Here is a 16,290-nt window from a genome sequence, read left to right as displayed (position 1 = left end):
GCCATTTTGACTATATGCTAGACTTTTATCCTAAAGTCTAGACCATCAGTTAAAAAAAAAAATATATATATATATATATATATTTATTTATTTTTACCATATTCTGTCTGTGTGTATGTCTGCCGGCCAGAAGAGGGCGCCAGACTTCATTACAGATGATTGTGAGCCACTATGTGCTTGCTGGGAATTGAACTCAGAACCTTTGGAAGAGCAGGCAATGCTCTTAACCATTGAGCCATCTCTCCAGCCCCCTAGAACCATCAGTTTTAATTTGGAAAGATGCCTTAGTATTTTGGTAGTTTTGTTTTTGAGACAGGTTCTTACTATGTAGCCACAGCTGGCCTGAAGTTCAATATGTAGAGAAGGCTGGCTTTAAACTCACAGAGCTCCACTTGCCTTTGCCTTCTGTATGCTGGAATTAAAGGTAAGGTATGTGCCACCACACCTGACCCCTGGCCTTTTCTTCTTCTTTTTTTTTTTAATTGAGAAGGTGCCTCTCTATTAAATAGACCAGGTTAGCCTCAAACTCAAGAGATCCACCCGACTCTGCCTCCCGAGTACTCAGATTAAAGGTGTGCACCACCATGCTTGATTTTGCCCGAGCATATTAATGAAATTATTTTAAGATCCTCAGAAATCAGTAATATATGTGCAGGAGTCAGTACTTAGGAGGACTTTATCACTCCAAGTTTTGACCTAGACCTTAAGACATTTTTTTTAGTAGGGTGAATATCACTTCTCTTATTTTTAAAATTTGTGCTGATTTTCTACAAAATTTCCAATCTTTCCTGAGTGTGGTAAATAAGAACTCTCCTGGTTAACATCACCAACACTGTTCTCTCCTGTTGCTATGAACGAATGATAAAGTATGTTCAACTTTTTAATAGCATCTTTAGAATTTCTTCTTCCTTTCAAAATGAAAGATGCAACAGTCGTTGCCATTTGATATAAGCTCAAAATAATTGTTAAGATATAGACAAACTGCCTTAAAAGCTAGTATCTAGTTACATATGTGGGGCCATGTACTTGTGGGATCTCTCTCTCTCTCTCATGCTGGGTGACATATGCAGATTTCACTGAGTTGGAATTTTAGGTCTTCATCATCTAGAGAGTGAACACCAGGCCATCCAGGGCTATGTGAGATCCTGTCTTAAATAAATAAAATAAACAATAGAATGTATTTACTGTGGAGGGGAGAATGCATACATATGGCAGTGTGCATGAAGAGGTAAGAGGACACCTGGGAGAGCCCCTTCTCTCCTTCTACCATGCAGGTACTGTGGATCAAGCTCACGTTGTCAGACTTTACCCACTGAGCCATCTTGGTCAGAGGGATCTCTTAAAGAATAGGTTTGTTTGTTTGTTTTTAAAAGAATAGGTTTTATGATCAGTTTGGGTCACCCAAAAATTCATTATATTCAACATACTTCTTAGATACACTGCTGCTCTCTCCTGGGTGCATGCTATTTGGCTTTCTACAAGGGAATTCACAAGCACCTAGGAATGAGGGAAATAACAAATATCTTTAGTCAGTCTTACTGTTTGTATTCCACCGGGAGTCTGTCCCCTCAAAAACTCCTGACGCAGTGTTGACTCTTTGGTGCCAAGTGGCATTTCCCATTCTGGAAATAAACAAAAAACAAAATTAAGAGTTAGCCATATAAATAAATAAATAAACAAACAGTTACAAAGTTAAATGACATAGGGCTTTTTTGAATGTTTCTACTGAACCTGGCTAAGAAAAGTGTGATCATTTTGACCAGGTCAATAAATTGACCACACTAAGGATGAGAGTTTTAAATGTTTTATTTCAAACTGACTCTTTGAAAATTAAAACTCATGGCAAACAAGAACTGCACTATCAGAGCTGCAAAGTAGCAAAGATCTGAGCAAAGAATATAAACAACAATAATAAACACGAAACACAATAATAGGTCATTTTGCAAAACTACAGGAACACCTGAGAAGGCAAAAAGTATGAGCCTATGAAATAGAGGGTTCTGTGCCCTTTCAGGTACATGGCCCACACTTAAAGCCATCAGGTGCATCTTTAAAAGACTTCACATTTAATTCTTAACACATCCTTCACAAGCACTCACCTTGGAGATCTTCTCTATGCAAATCCTCTTCTTCCAGCCAGGAGATCAGACTAGGTTTGATGACCTCGCATCCTGATACATGGCCAAGTGCATTCACGGAGGAAGTTCATGCAAAAGAGTCCAAAAGTCAGCATAAATCAGGAGCTGTTTGAGTTTCTGTTTCTGTTTTTTGGACAGAGTATCACTATGTAGTCCTGGAACATGATATGTAAACCAGGATGGCCTCAAACTCATAAAAAGCTGTCTGTCTTCCTCCTGAGTACTTTGATTTAAGGTGTGTGCCATCATGCCAGCCATGAAGCTATGCTTCTAACGAAACCAGGGCAGTTACTTCAGAGACATCAAACAAGCAAATGCTGCCTCTTCTATGCCCCGATTACTGCTGAATTGACACCACAGTTGATGATTATATACACTCCAAGAAAACACTAACACTTCAGGTCAAATGGAAAGCAAAGTGAAACAAAGATAATTTTACTTCCAAACAGCAGGCTACAGAGCATCAGATTCTATAAGTAGGATGTACTCTTTTTTGACTCAGTATATCAAAAGAAAAGAATGACTACATTTCTATATTTTTCTTCCTCCTTCTCACTTTTATTTTTTTGGGGGCAGTGCTGGGAATTAAACACAGGGACTAGCACAGAACACCCAACTCAATAAACTTGACTTTCAAATGTTTATTTATAGCCAGGCGGTGGTGGCGCACGCCTTTAATCCCAGCACTCGGGAGGCAGAGGCAGGCGGATCTCTGTGAGTTCGAGACCAGCCTGGTCTACAGAGCTAGTTCTAGGACAGGCTCCAAAACCACAGAGAAACCCTGTCTCGAAAAAAAAAAAAAAACAAAAACAAAAACAAAAAAACAAATATTTATTTATTTGAGACAGGGTCTCACTGTGAGTTCTAGCTGTCCTGGAACTCACTATATAGACTAGGCTGACCTTAAACGCACAAAGACACATCTGTCTCTGCCTCCCAAGTTCTGGGATTAGAGGTAGCACCACTATGTCCAGTCAAAGATTGTATTCCTAACAGGGTGATTGGTAGTGGTGCCATTCATCTGGCACAGCATTTTGAGAACCACCACAGAAAATGAAAAGGCATAGCAGACCCCACTTATTCATGCTTTTACGGTCTGTGGTTAGTTACACACTAACCCCTGTCCTGGAAATATTAAATATAAATTTCCAGAGAAGACTCATCATTGCACGTCATTTTGAGTAGCATTACAGAATCTCACACCACTCTTCTGTTCGGCCCTGAACGCAAATCACCCTTTGCCTGCTGCCTGCTCCACAGCCATTCAGTACCTTTCTGAGTAGCTTGCCTGTTGCACCTGCCAGGCACGGTGGCACAAACCTTGGGAGGCAGAGGCAGCTTGAGTTAGAGTTCCACGTCAGCCACAGTGAGAATCCACCTCAAAACAAACAAAAAGCAGCATGGCCACACTTATGCTCATGTGGCCCTCACTTTACTAATGGCCTCACACACAAAGGTAGTCTCGATGGCACTTCAGATCAGGCCAAAGAGAAGTTGTAAAATGTGGGAGGGAAACCGCTATGTTGGGGTTGCTAATATTTATTCTTAGGAGTTTTCTTTCATCTTTCTTCTTTTTTTCTTTCTTCTTTTTCTTTTCTTTCTTTCTTTTTTTTTTTTTTTTTGATTTTTCAAGATAGGACTTCTCTGTGTAACAGTCCTGGCTGTCCTGGAAGTAGCTCTAGACCAGATTAGCCTCAAACTCACAAAGATCTTTCTGCCTCTGCTTCTGAGTGCTGGGATTAAAGCTGTGTGCCACCACACTTGGCTCAGAAGTTTTATTTCTTATTTGGGTATTTTGCTTTCACATATACGTGTAGTATGTGTACATGATCCCCCGAGGCCCGAAGAGGCAGCCAATCTGGAACTGAATTTACAGCAGCTCAAGGTTGTGAGCTGCTACCTGGGAGCAGGGAACCAAGCCTGGGTCCTTTGCAAGAGCAACAAGTGCTTTTAACTGCTGAGCCATCTCTCCAGCCCAATGCTAATTCATATCTACTCTCAAGAAGTTTCCAGTCAGATGTTATGGTACGTATCTATAATCCCAGCACTTGGAAAGTGGAGACAAGATCAGGACAAGGTCAACCTTAACTACAATGAAATCTTGCTTCCAAAAATTAAATCTCCAATGTGTGAAATCAAGAAAAAGGAACTCGGGGGCTGGAGAGATGGCTCAGTGGTTAAGAGCATTGCCTGTTCTTCCAAAGGTCCTGAGTTCAATTCCCGGCAACCACATGGTGGCTCACAACCATCTGTAATGAGGCCTGGTGCCCTCTTCTGGCCTGCAGACATGCACACAGACAGAATATTGTATACATAATAAATAAATATTAAAAAAAAAAGAAAAAGGAACTCAAAGCATTAGCTCAACTGTACATACAGTTCAGTTTCACCTACAGTTTTAGGCATCCACTGGGACTCTTGGATCTTATCTCCCACAGACAGACTCTGGATAAAGTTTGTGTGTCTGTACTTCCCATTGCATTTTGATCCTTCAGCACACCCAGGATACATCGTCCTTCTCCTCCCTGAGAAGCTATAAGGAGCGGTGACAGTCCTACCTGCTGAGGCCAGGTTCTGGTAGTTCTCCAGCATCACCTCTCTGTAGAGGTCTCTGTGAGCCTGATCCAATAAAATCCATTCCTCTTGGGTGAAGTCCACAGCCACATCATCAAAAGTCACCGAGACCTAAATCACACACACACACACCACACACACCACATGCACACACACACACACACACACACACACACACCACACATACACACACACACACACATACACACACACCACACACATACACACACACAGATTAAGAGAGAGAGAAAAAGAAAGAGAGAGAGATATTGAGTAAACAATAACATGTGCACCAATGTTCTCTACAGTGAAGCGAGACCTAATATTCACACGGATCTGAGAGCATCCATTGACTGCCCCAGGACTTGGTGGCCCCAATACCCCTGCCCACATCTACACTCAATTTGTTGATCTGCTCCAGATATTTACAATTAATGACCCTTCTGACAGGTGAACAGACCTCGCCACAATAAGACTAGAAGCCCTTCTCTCAATTTCTTAAAATATATTTCTTTTTTTTCTTAAAATATTATTTCTCAGCACACTACATATATTACCTTACCAGTAACAGACAAATACTCCAAAAAAGGACACTAGATCTTCCTTATCATCTGTCAGAATAACTGAACTGGACCTAATTAATGTGCAAAGATTAATTAGTAATTATTGAAATCTGGAATGAGTTTTAGGTATTACATCAACCATATCAGAGTCCCCACTCTCTCAGAAATTCAGCCAGGTACTCAGCTCTTGGGGGGGTTTCTACTTGTTTTAGACTCTGGACGTAAGCCCACCCTGAAGAAGCAGGGACGACAAGGTGGGGTGAGACACAGACCTACATACCTGGTAACAATTGGTCAGACAATCAGCCACCATCTTCTCTACCTTTATCTTTTCTTCAAGAACAGAGTCTGAGTCCCTGACAAAGAGTTCCTGGAAAAAGACAGAAGACATGAGGACGCAGAGCGGCCTTAAATTCTTGTACGCCTTGACATCCTTGACATCATCCTGCCTGCCGTAGTCTCCTCTCCTGTGGCTGTGGTAGAATCCTCTGACAAAGCGAACTGAAGGAGGAGATGCCGATTCTGGCTTACAGCTCCAGGGCCCAGTCCATCACGGTGGGAAAGGAAAGGAGCTTCAAGCAGCTGCTCACATCACAGCCACAATCAGGAAGCAGAAAAGCAATGAATGCATTGCTCGGCTCACTGTCCATTACAGACAGCCCAGGATCCTTGCCAACGTTCTATTGGGCCTTCCCCGATAAATTAACCCAATCAAGGTAAGTCTCACAGACCTTCTCAGAGGCCGCCCTAATCTAGACAGTGTGTGCCCAGATATCTGCCCCCTAGGTGATGTTAGAACCTGTTGATTATGAACAATAACCAGTACACAGCCCTAATATGAAACCCATGTAATCCTGCACACCTGAGAAAACTCACCCATATACACAAACATGACGCCAGAGCAGTCCTGTGTTACCTAGAACTAGAAACAAGCGGATGAACCATGCTACCCACTAGGAAAATGTCTCATTTTATAGGGAAGAGAACTTCAAGTCGGAGAGGTGACACCTTATTTTCCCATAGTAATATATCTCATGAGGATTATATAGTACTTATCAAAACACACACACCAAGAGCCAGACTTAGAATCTGCACTGTCATGGCTTGGGTATCAAAATGATCTCACAAATTCACGTGTTGACAGATTGGTAATACAGCAGTGTGTACCTCCTTTGGTAGGAGACTGAATCATGAGAGATCCATCACCAACTGATTAAACAATTGATTAAGTTATGGGCCACATAACTTAATGGGCTATTACAAGGTAGCAGAATTTACGGTGTGGGACCTAGACGGAGGAAGTAGGCCACTGAGGATTTGTTCCCGAAGAAAAGATGCTGTTTTCTGCATGGTAGCTCATGTTGTGTTTCTGTTTCCTGTCTGCCATGGGGTGAGTAGCTCTCACAGTACCTTTTCCATCATGACCTTCTGCCTTACCAAGGGCTCAGAAACAGGGCCAAGTGAACCTGGACCAAAGCCTCTGAAAGCCAGAGCAATAAACTCTTTTCCTTATACGATGCTGGTGTCAAGTTTTTCTCTGTTTTGAGACAAGGTCTCATGTAGTCTAGGCTGGCCTTAAGCTTGATATGTAGCCAGGGATCAACTTGAATTCCTAATCTTCCTACCGTACCTCTCAAGTGATGGAATTACAGGTGTGAACCACCATACCTGGCTTAGAGGGTGCTGGATGAATCCAGGGTCTTGGGCATGCTGGGCAACTGATCTACCAGCGGATCCCAGCTCCAGCGCCAGTGCCAGGCAGGCATTTTATCCCAGTGACAGAAAGTTAACATGATCATTCACTAACCTTTGAAGTGGCCCTAAAGTACACTCAGCAGGGCAGTGTGACTGTCCAGGCCTGGATCATAGGAATCTTTACTGTTCAGGGGACTTAGATTAGATCCTCTGAAAAGGAACAAATGGTCTAGTCATGGAACACATCAGGAGTTGGCATCCCGAAGGTGGATTGCACAGATGTTCTTTTTGCATGCTAAGGCCACCTCCTTAGGCATCTCAAGGGATGGTGAAACTCTACACTTTATTCGGGGCTATTAGGAGCCTGTTCCAACCAATCATCAAGAAGCAATAGTTCACTACCATACATGAGCTCACTTTCCACATACGAGGTAAGTGAAAGCTACTATAGACAGTGTACCTTGTAATAGGAGTATTACTAACAACTCTGTCATTTACTGAAGACTAATGTGTGAATATGCAATATATATTTATATAAACCAGTTGACTATTACTTTTTAAAACTAATTAGATTTTATTTCGTGTATAGAGGAGTATCCACCTTGCACATGTGGAGGTCAGAGAATAATTTAGTTGATTCTTTCCTTCTACTTATATGGATTTGGGAGACTTGGGGTCATCTGGCTTGGGGCAAATGCCTTTACCTGCTGAATCATCTTGCTGGTCCTAGATAAACCTATTTAATTACCCTACCAGCCCTTCACAGTAGACCTAATGGAGAAACAGGTTTAGACACTGCAAGTAACTGTTCCAACGAATGCAGTAAGTGTTGCAAAGTTCGGATCTTCTGTCATGTTTTGTTGTCTAAGGCTGAACTAGAGATTCTCCTGCCTCAGTTTTCCAAGAGCTGGGACTAAAGGTATGTGCAGCCATGCCGGGCTTTCCTATTTGTGTCTCAACAGGATCAGAAGTACAGCTGAGACCTGTACTGTACAACATACCTATGACTTCCACAAGTACTACCGATCACTTCTGTGAAGTCAGGATTTATTTTTTTTTGAGACAAAATCTTAGTAGCCAGGCTGACCTTGAACTTGATATAAGACTAAGAATGACTTTTAAGTCCTGATCCTCCTGTTTCCACATCCCAAGTGTTAGAATTACAAATATGCACACCACACCTAGCTGAAGTTAATATTTCTAAAGGAGGTTTGCTTTGTTGGTTGTTTAAAACTAACCTAGAATTTGAGATGTAGACCAGGCTAGCCTCAGACTTGCAGAGATCCACCTCCCTCGCCTCTCAAGGACTGACATACCCACCTAAACTTTATAATTTTGTGGTGCCCCAGTTAGCTGGTGTTTCTTTGTTGTTGTTGCTATTTTTCGATATAATACTCAGAGTCCTGTCCATACTAGGCAGGCACTCTACTGCTGAGCTATACTGCCAGGCTCCAGTTCACCTTTAACAAGTCTTAGCTCACAGATGGACTAACTGAAGAGCAGGCCAATCCTGTGGCTATTTTCCTACTTTCTGTATTTGTAACTAGAATGTTGCAAGGAACCGCTTGTTTGTCCTGGCTGCCCAGAACCAAAATAATCACACAGAAACTGTATTAATTAAAATGCTGCTTGGCTCATTAGCTCTAACTTCTTATTGGCTAACTCTTACATATTAATTTAACCCATCTCCATTAATCTGTGTATCAGCACGAGGTCGTGGCCTACCAGCAAAAGTCCAGCATGTCTATCTCCAGCGTCGGATCCATGGCGTCCCTCTGGCTCCACCCTTCTTTCTCCCAGCATTCAGTTCTGTCTTCCCTGCCTACCTAAGTTTCTTTATTCATTAATGGTAATGACAGCACACAGAGGGGACTCCCACATCACTAGAATATAGACATTCTTGGCTGGCAGAATCCCTTCAATTAGATGTCTGGCATATAAAGTGGAGGTTTTTGTGATAGAAGCAAACAGAGGTAGTAGCCTACACACTCGGGAGGTTGAGGCAGAAAGATTCCTACAAGTTCCAAGCCAACTGGACCTATGTATCAATATCCTGTCTCAAAAACTGATGAATCCCCTTCTCATTCTTCACAGAAATAGAAGGAAAAACTATCTTAAAATTTATATGGAACCACCAAAGATCCCGGATAGTCAAACAATCCTGAAGAAGAAGAACACTGAAAGGATTACTATTCTAGATCTTAAGATATATTACAGAGTCAACGGTCATAAAAACAATAGGGTACTGGCACAAAAACAGATGTGCAGTAGGCCTAGAGATGGCTCAGCAGTTAAGAGCACTGGCTGCTCTTCCTAAGGACCCAGGTTCAAACCCAGCACCCACATGGCTGCTCACAGCTGTCTATAATTCCTGTTCCGGGAGATCTGATGTCCTCATCAGACATACCTGCAGGCAAAACACCAATGTACATAAAATAAAAATAAAAAAATTATATTGAAAAAGACATGTAGATCAAAGATCCAAATATGAGCGCACATAACTTCAGCCACTTAATATTTGACAATGAGAGATAAACATAAGCTGAAGAAAGCGACATCTTCAACACGTGGTGCTGGGAAAACTTAATGTGCACATATGTAGAAGCACAAAATTAGACCCGTATCTACCACCCTGCACAAAATTAGACCCGTATCGACCACCCTGCACAAAATAGACCCGTATCTACCACCCTGCACAAAATTAGACCCGTATCTACCACCCTGCACAAAATAGACCCGTATCTACCACCCTGCACAAAATTAGACCCGTATCGACCACCCTGCACAAAATTAGACCCGTATCTACCACCCTGCACAAAATAGACCCGTATCGACCACCCTGCACAAAATTAGACCCGTATCGACCACCCTGCACAAAATTAGACCCGTATCTACCACCCTGCACAAAATTAGACCCGTATCTACCACCCTGCACAAAATTAGACCCGTATCTATCACCCTGCACAAAATAGACCCGTATCGACCACCCTGCACAAAATTAGACCCGTATCGACCACCCTGCACAAAATTAGACCCGTATCTACCACCCTGCACAAAATTAGACCCGTATCTACCACCCTGCACAAAATTAGACCCGTATCGACCACCCTGCACAAAATTAGACCCGTATCGACCACCCTGCACAAAATTAGACCCGTATCTACCACCCTGCACAAAATTAGACCCGTATCTACCACCCTGCACAAAATTAGACCCGTATCGACCACCCTGCACAAAATTAGACCCGTATCTACCACCCTGCACAAAATTAGACCCGTATCTACCACCCTGCACAAAATAGACCCGTATCTACCACCCTGCACAAAATTCGACCCGTATCTACCACCCTGCACAAAATTCGACCCGTATCTATCACCCTGCACAAAATTAGACCCGTATCTACCACCCTGCACAAAATTAGACCCGTATCTACCACCCTGCACAAAATTAGACCCGTATCGACCACCCTGCACAAAATTAGACCCGTATCGACCACCCTGCACAAAATTAGACCCGTATCTACCACCCTGCACAAAATTAGACCCGTATCTACCACCCTGCACAAAACTAACTCCGAATGGATCACAGACCTAGACCTGAGACCTGAGATAATGAGACTGCTAGGAGAAAACACAGGCATTACCCTGACCTCCTGAATAGTACTCCATCTGCCCAGGAATTAACCTTAACAATTACCAAAGCTGAAAGGCTTCTGTGCAGCTAAAGAAACAATCAGCTGTGTAAAGATGGAGCCCACAGAAAGGGAAAAGAATCTTTGCCCACTGTACGTCTGACATAGGATTAATTCCCTGAATATATAAAGAGCTAAGAAGAAAGAAAGAAAGAGAGAAAGAAAGAAAGAAAGAAAGAAAGAGAAAAGAAGCAACAAATGACCCATTCAAAATATGAGGCTGGGACCTGAACAGTTCTCAAAAGAAAAGCAAACAAATAAAGTCTAAAAAAATGTTTATTATCTCTAGCAACTGGGGAAAAGAAAACCAGAACAACTTTGATGGCAAAGTTCAACCGACAACAAATGATGACTAGAGTGTGGGGGAAAAGGAACCTTCCTTCAATGTTGGTGGGATTACAAACTGGTATAGCCACTACGGGAATCAATGTGGAGGATCAATCAATCAATCAATGAATGTGGAGAATCAATCAATGTGGAGAATCAATCAATCAATGTGGAGAATCAATCAATCAATCTTTCTCTCTCTGGTTTTTCGAGATAAAGTTTCTCTGTATAGCCCTGGCTGTCCTGGAACTTGCTCTGTAGACCAAGCTAACCTCAAACTCAGAGATCCTCCTGGCCCTGCTTTCCAAGTGCTGGGATTAAAGGGTCACCACCTCCTGACTCAAGTGTGGAAACTCTCAAAAAGCTAAAAATAAAGCCAGACAGTGGTGGTGCATGCCTATAATCCCAGTAGTTGGGAGGCAGAGGCAGGTGGATCTCCATGAGTTTGAGGCCATCCTGGTCTACTAATATAGGATGTCCTTCTGTATATGTGTTGCTTTTATTGATTGATGAATAAAGCTGTTTTGGCCAAAGGCTTAGCAGAGTAAAGACAGACAGGAAATCTGAACAGAGACAGAGAGAGTAGGAGGAGCTGAGGAGACACCATGTAGCTGCTGAACAAGAAAGTCATCAGAAACTTACTGGTAAGCCACAGCCTTGTGGTTATACACAGATGAATAGAAATGGGTTAGTTTAAGATATAAGAGCTAGCTAGGAATATGCCTGAGCCATTGGTTAAAGAGTGTTGTAATTAATATAGCTTTTGTGTGATTATTCGTATCTGGGCAGTCAGGAAATGAAAGTGCAGTCACTGTCTGTTTACATAATGGTGCCTAACATTTGGCAACGTACTTCCACATAAAGCCTAAGAAAGCTTGTAAAAATTACTTCTAGACCCACAAAAATGGGAGTCAATTGGAGCTTATGGTAGCCACAATTTTTCAGGTAGGCTCTGTTTGCTGGCTGTAAGCAGAGGTGCAGCTTTTCTCAGAGACAGCTTGCTGGTTCATACTGGTGGCACCAATGGCTCTGGCTCTTCTGGGAGGTCCTGCTACAACAGAGCATTTAAATGGGGTTTCTGAGCAGAGTGCTACAAGTTGCCTAATGGTGATACAGACCCTCTGTGTCCCTGGAGCAAGGCTTGCAGAGGCAGTGAACACACCTCTACCATATTGGACAGGGTGGAGCCAACAGACAAAGCTGCAGCATTATTGCTAGCCATGCCTCCTTAGCATTTAAAAAAAAAAACAAAGCAAAACAAAACTCTCCTGGTTAGAAAATGATTACAGATACAAAATAAGAGATTCAGACAAAAAAGATCTCTGAATGAGACACAGTGTTGGGTAAATATACATGGGCTTAGGACAGAGAGAAGAAAGAGTACAGTCATAGATTAAAGGAGTAAAATAATAAAATAAATATTAAAAATTAATAGAGTAAAAAAATAAGCCACATATACAGTTACAGGAGGAGACCTTATTCAAAAATAAAAGATGACACCACATTACTCACTTCTCCCTTACCCATGCAAGAGTGGGAGGCGGGCTAGGGAGATGGCTCAGCAGACAGAGGTACTTGCCTGCCTGCTGACAGAGTTCAATCCCCAGGATTCAAAATAGTAGGGGGAACTGCAAGGTGTCCTCTAACCTCCACATGTCTGCTGTGATGTCTTTTCACACAGGCACAAATATGAAAGTACACTAAAAGAAGTTTAAAGTGAGGAGCTGAAGAGATGGCTCAGAGGTTAAGAGCATTGCCTGCTCTTCCAAGGTCCTGAGTTCAATTCCCAGCAACTACATGGTGGCTCACAGCCATCTGTAATGGGGTCTGGTGCCCTCTTCTGGCCTGCAGGCATACACACAGACAGAATATTGTATACATCCTAAATAAATAAATAAATAAATATTTTTTTAAAAAAAGAAGTTTAAAGTGTGAGAAACTTAGGGGTGATGTTTTCTAAAGGTCCAGTGCTGTTGTCAAGCAAAGCATTCATTTGAAGATTTCATTTAGGTTATTGCTCCTTATGCCAACCAAAACAAGACATAACACTTAACAGATACTTGAGTTTGGAGCACCTATATGGCCTCCAGCTTCACGTGCATGCCAGAACAAGTTATGACAGCTATAGTAGAAGGGGGCTCAGCAGACAAAGGACCTCGCCATAGAAGCCTGGAGACCTGAATTCAATCTCCAGAACCTACGAAAAGAATGATTGGACCCCACAAAGTTGCCCTGGGCCAAGCCACACCCATCACAAACACATGTGTACAAGAATAATTAAAAATCTTAAAGCATATAATACAAGGTTTTCACGTGCCTGATCTGAATCACACTGCAGATCCAAAAGAGGTCCAAGTGCCAGACGTCAGGCAACACCTTAGCCTTCTTGGTACTTTAGCCCAATCCTAAGCCTTTTGTATATCTGCTGCCGGAGGCTAGACTCAGAGCCTCCTGCCTGCCAAGTAAGTTTGCTATCCCTGAGCCACACACACTCCAGGCACCATGCCCTCTTTTTTTTTTTTTAAATATTTATTTATTTATTTATTATGTATACAATATTCTGTCTGTGTGTATGCCTGCAGGCCAGAAGGGGGCACCAGACCCCATACAGATGGTTGTGAGCCACCATGTGGTTGCTGGGAATTGAACTCAGGACCTTTGGAAGAGCAGACAGTGCTCTTAACCTCTGAGCCATCTCTCCAGCCCCGCACCATGCCCTCTTTTAAAGATCAACACGTCTGCTTTTGAGAAACAGCTGTGGCTCACGACCAGAACATTACAGGATAACTACAGACACACAGTTACTAGAGAAGAACTGAGTAACGCTGCCCGGGCAACCCAAGGAGCATACGGTGCTCACAGCAGCTCTTACCAAAGCTTACAGACCTCTCTTCTAGAGTTATGGAGCACACAGGAAAAAGAGAAAGGAGGAAACACAGCCTTTTTTAAACATCTCATGAGACTTCAATTAGAAATAGCAAAATGTATGACTTTCCTAAAGAATGTGAGACTCTTCAAAAATTACCACAGAACCAGGCATGGTGCTAGACACTAGAAATCCCAACAACTGGGAGGTAAAGGCTGGAGGATCAGAAGTTCAGGGTCAGCCTCAACTACATAGCAAGGTTGAGGCCAGCCTGGGCCACATGACACCCTATTTCAAAGAACAAACAGAAGCTATGGATTTGGATCAGTGAGTAAAGACCAAGCCAGAAAACCCGTTTACCTCCAGCATCAGAGATGGTGGAAAGAGAACCAACTCCTGAAAATCGTTCTCTGACCTCTGAGCCAGGGCTAGTTCCTGAAATTAAGGATGCACAGGCCTTCAGCTTCAGGTGAAGAGGGCAGAGTACTCTCATTTTCACCAGCAGAAAGCCATAGTCCCGCTGTATCTATACATTTATGTACAAAATATTCAGTGTGTAGCTCACTGAATGAGCAGTTTTACGAGTAGTAAAGTCAAGAGGAGAAGAGGTAAAGAGAGGAAGAAAAGAGAATAAAGAAAGGCAAGGAAAAGGAAGAAAAAGAAAAGAAAAGGAACGACTAAAGAAATAAATATTTAGGGGGGTGTGGTGGCAAACGCCTTTAATCCCAGCACTACGGAGGCAGAGGTAGGCGGATCTTCACGAGTTCGAGGCCAACCCAGTGTACACAGAGAGATCCCGTTCAGCGGGGAGAAAAAAAGAAAAAGAAAGAAAAAAGAGAAAAGAAAAATAAACATTCACACTCACCCCAAACAGAAATGTTACTGCTAGACACCTAAGAGCACTTTTTCTACCCCAATGTCATATGACAGAATTAAACAGACGATGCCAAAGACAAAGCCACACTCTGCGAGGTAAGATTCCTTCACAAACCCCAGCCCGCGGTGCTCACCCGAGCTCCACAATCAGGGGTGGTGCAGAGGAGGAGGTGGCTGCAGGGCGATGCAGAGCGGCGGAGTTCTGTTCTGGAAGACCGACTAATCTGGAAGGCTGGAAGACAGCTTGGGAGTTTTCTCCAGAGGGGGCCGAGCAGACCGCAAGTTCCTTCCCGGGAGAGCGTCCGCAGCGGCGGAGGGAGGCGAAGTGCACGCCAGACCGCCGGTCCCGTGCTCCGAGCCTACACGGACGGCCTCTCCGCGGGCTGCGGACACAGCCACGCCTTACGCTGACCCTCCACGGCCGCCGTCGCGCCCCCCTCCTCGACTCCCAGGGAGTAAAGATGGACCAGACGCGAAGAAAGGCACTGCGAACTACAGGACGGAGCCATCGCTAGAAAAAAAAGGGGGGTCGCTATGTCGGTGTCACTTCCGCTTCCGTCCTGGAGTGTAGCCCGGGAGATTCGGGTCTTGGCTACCCTGGACAGAGGTGGAATTTAGGAATTGAGAAATGACTCTGGGATTAGGAGTGTTGCTCTTGTAGAGGACCCAGGTGGTGGCGCACAGTTGTCCGTAGCTCCACCAAGTTTGACTTAGGTCTTAAACCTGTCCCTCTGTCTCTGTCTCTGTCGTTCACTTAAGAGGCAAAGGCACCACTGTCTCAGTGGGTGGGTGCTCCCCTCGTGGTCCCGACTTCTTTGCTCATGTTCTCCCTCCTTCTGCTCCTCATCGGGACCTTGGGAGCTCAGTCCAGTGCTCCAGTGTGGGTCTCTGTCTCTGTCTCCATCCATCACCAGATGAAGGTTCATAGCCAAGAGGACAACTATATGCTTTTCCTTTGGTTCACCTTCTTACTTAGCTTCTTTGGGATCACCAAGTGTAGACTCCGTGACCCTTGTTTATGGCTAGAAACCAATTATGAGTGAGTACATCCCATGTTCATCTTTTTGGCTCTGGGATACCTCACTCAGGATAGTGTTCTCCACTTCCATCCATTTGCATGCAAAATTCGAGAAGTCATTGTTTTTTACCGCAGCATAGTACTCTAATGTGTAGATATTCCACACTTTCTTCATCCATTCTTCCATTGAAGGGCATCTAGGTTGTTTCCAGGTTCTGGCTATTACAAATAATACTGCTATGAACATAGTTGAACAAATGCTCTTGTCATGTGATAGGTGATCTATTGGGAGCTCACCAAGGCCAGCTGGACTGTGACTGAAAAAGCATGGGATAAAACTGGACTCTCTGAGCATGGCCAACAATGAGGGCTGATGAGAACCCAAGGACAATGGCACGGGGTTTTGAACCTACGTAATGTGCTGGCTTTGTGGGAGCCTAGCCAGTTTGGATGTTCACCTTCCTAGAAATGCACGGAGGGGGGAGGACCTAGGACTTACCACAGGGCAGGGAAATCTGACTGCTCTTTGGGCTGGAGAGGGA

At 43.5% G+C, this 16,290-nt stretch overlaps 1 protein-coding gene across 2 annotated transcripts in view; it reads right to left on the bottom strand.

Annotated features, from left to right (window-relative positions):
• LOC121451918 (zinc finger protein OZF-like) overlaps positions 1-15,217 on the bottom strand; it is a 34,397-nt gene extending 19,180 nt beyond the window's left edge. For both annotated transcript variants that reach the window (XM_041657729.1, XM_041657728.1), the window contains exons 1-5: positions 14,865-15,217; positions 5,556-5,645; positions 4,697-4,823; positions 2,100-2,171; positions 1,540-1,622 (exon numbers count right to left, since the gene is read on the bottom strand). In XM_041657729.1, coding sequence (XP_041513663.1) covers positions 1,540-1,622; positions 2,100-2,171; positions 4,697-4,823; positions 5,556-5,588 — 315 coding nt within the window. In that variant the 5' untranslated portion in view covers positions 5,589-5,645; positions 14,865-15,217. The remainder of the gene's footprint in view (positions 1-1,539; positions 1,623-2,099; positions 2,172-4,696; positions 4,824-5,555; positions 5,646-14,864) is intronic.
• Positions 15,218-16,290: the final 1,073 nt, after the last annotated feature.

This window comes from Microtus oregoni, unplaced genomic scaffold, assembly GCF_018167655.1.
Source record: "Microtus oregoni isolate MIOR12 unplaced genomic scaffold, Mior012 000008F_ref0000371, whole genome shotgun sequence".
NCBI classification, from domain to species: domain Eukaryota; kingdom Metazoa; phylum Chordata; class Mammalia; order Rodentia; family Cricetidae; genus Microtus; species Microtus oregoni.
This window is presented reverse-complemented; position numbering and strand designations above follow the sequence as displayed.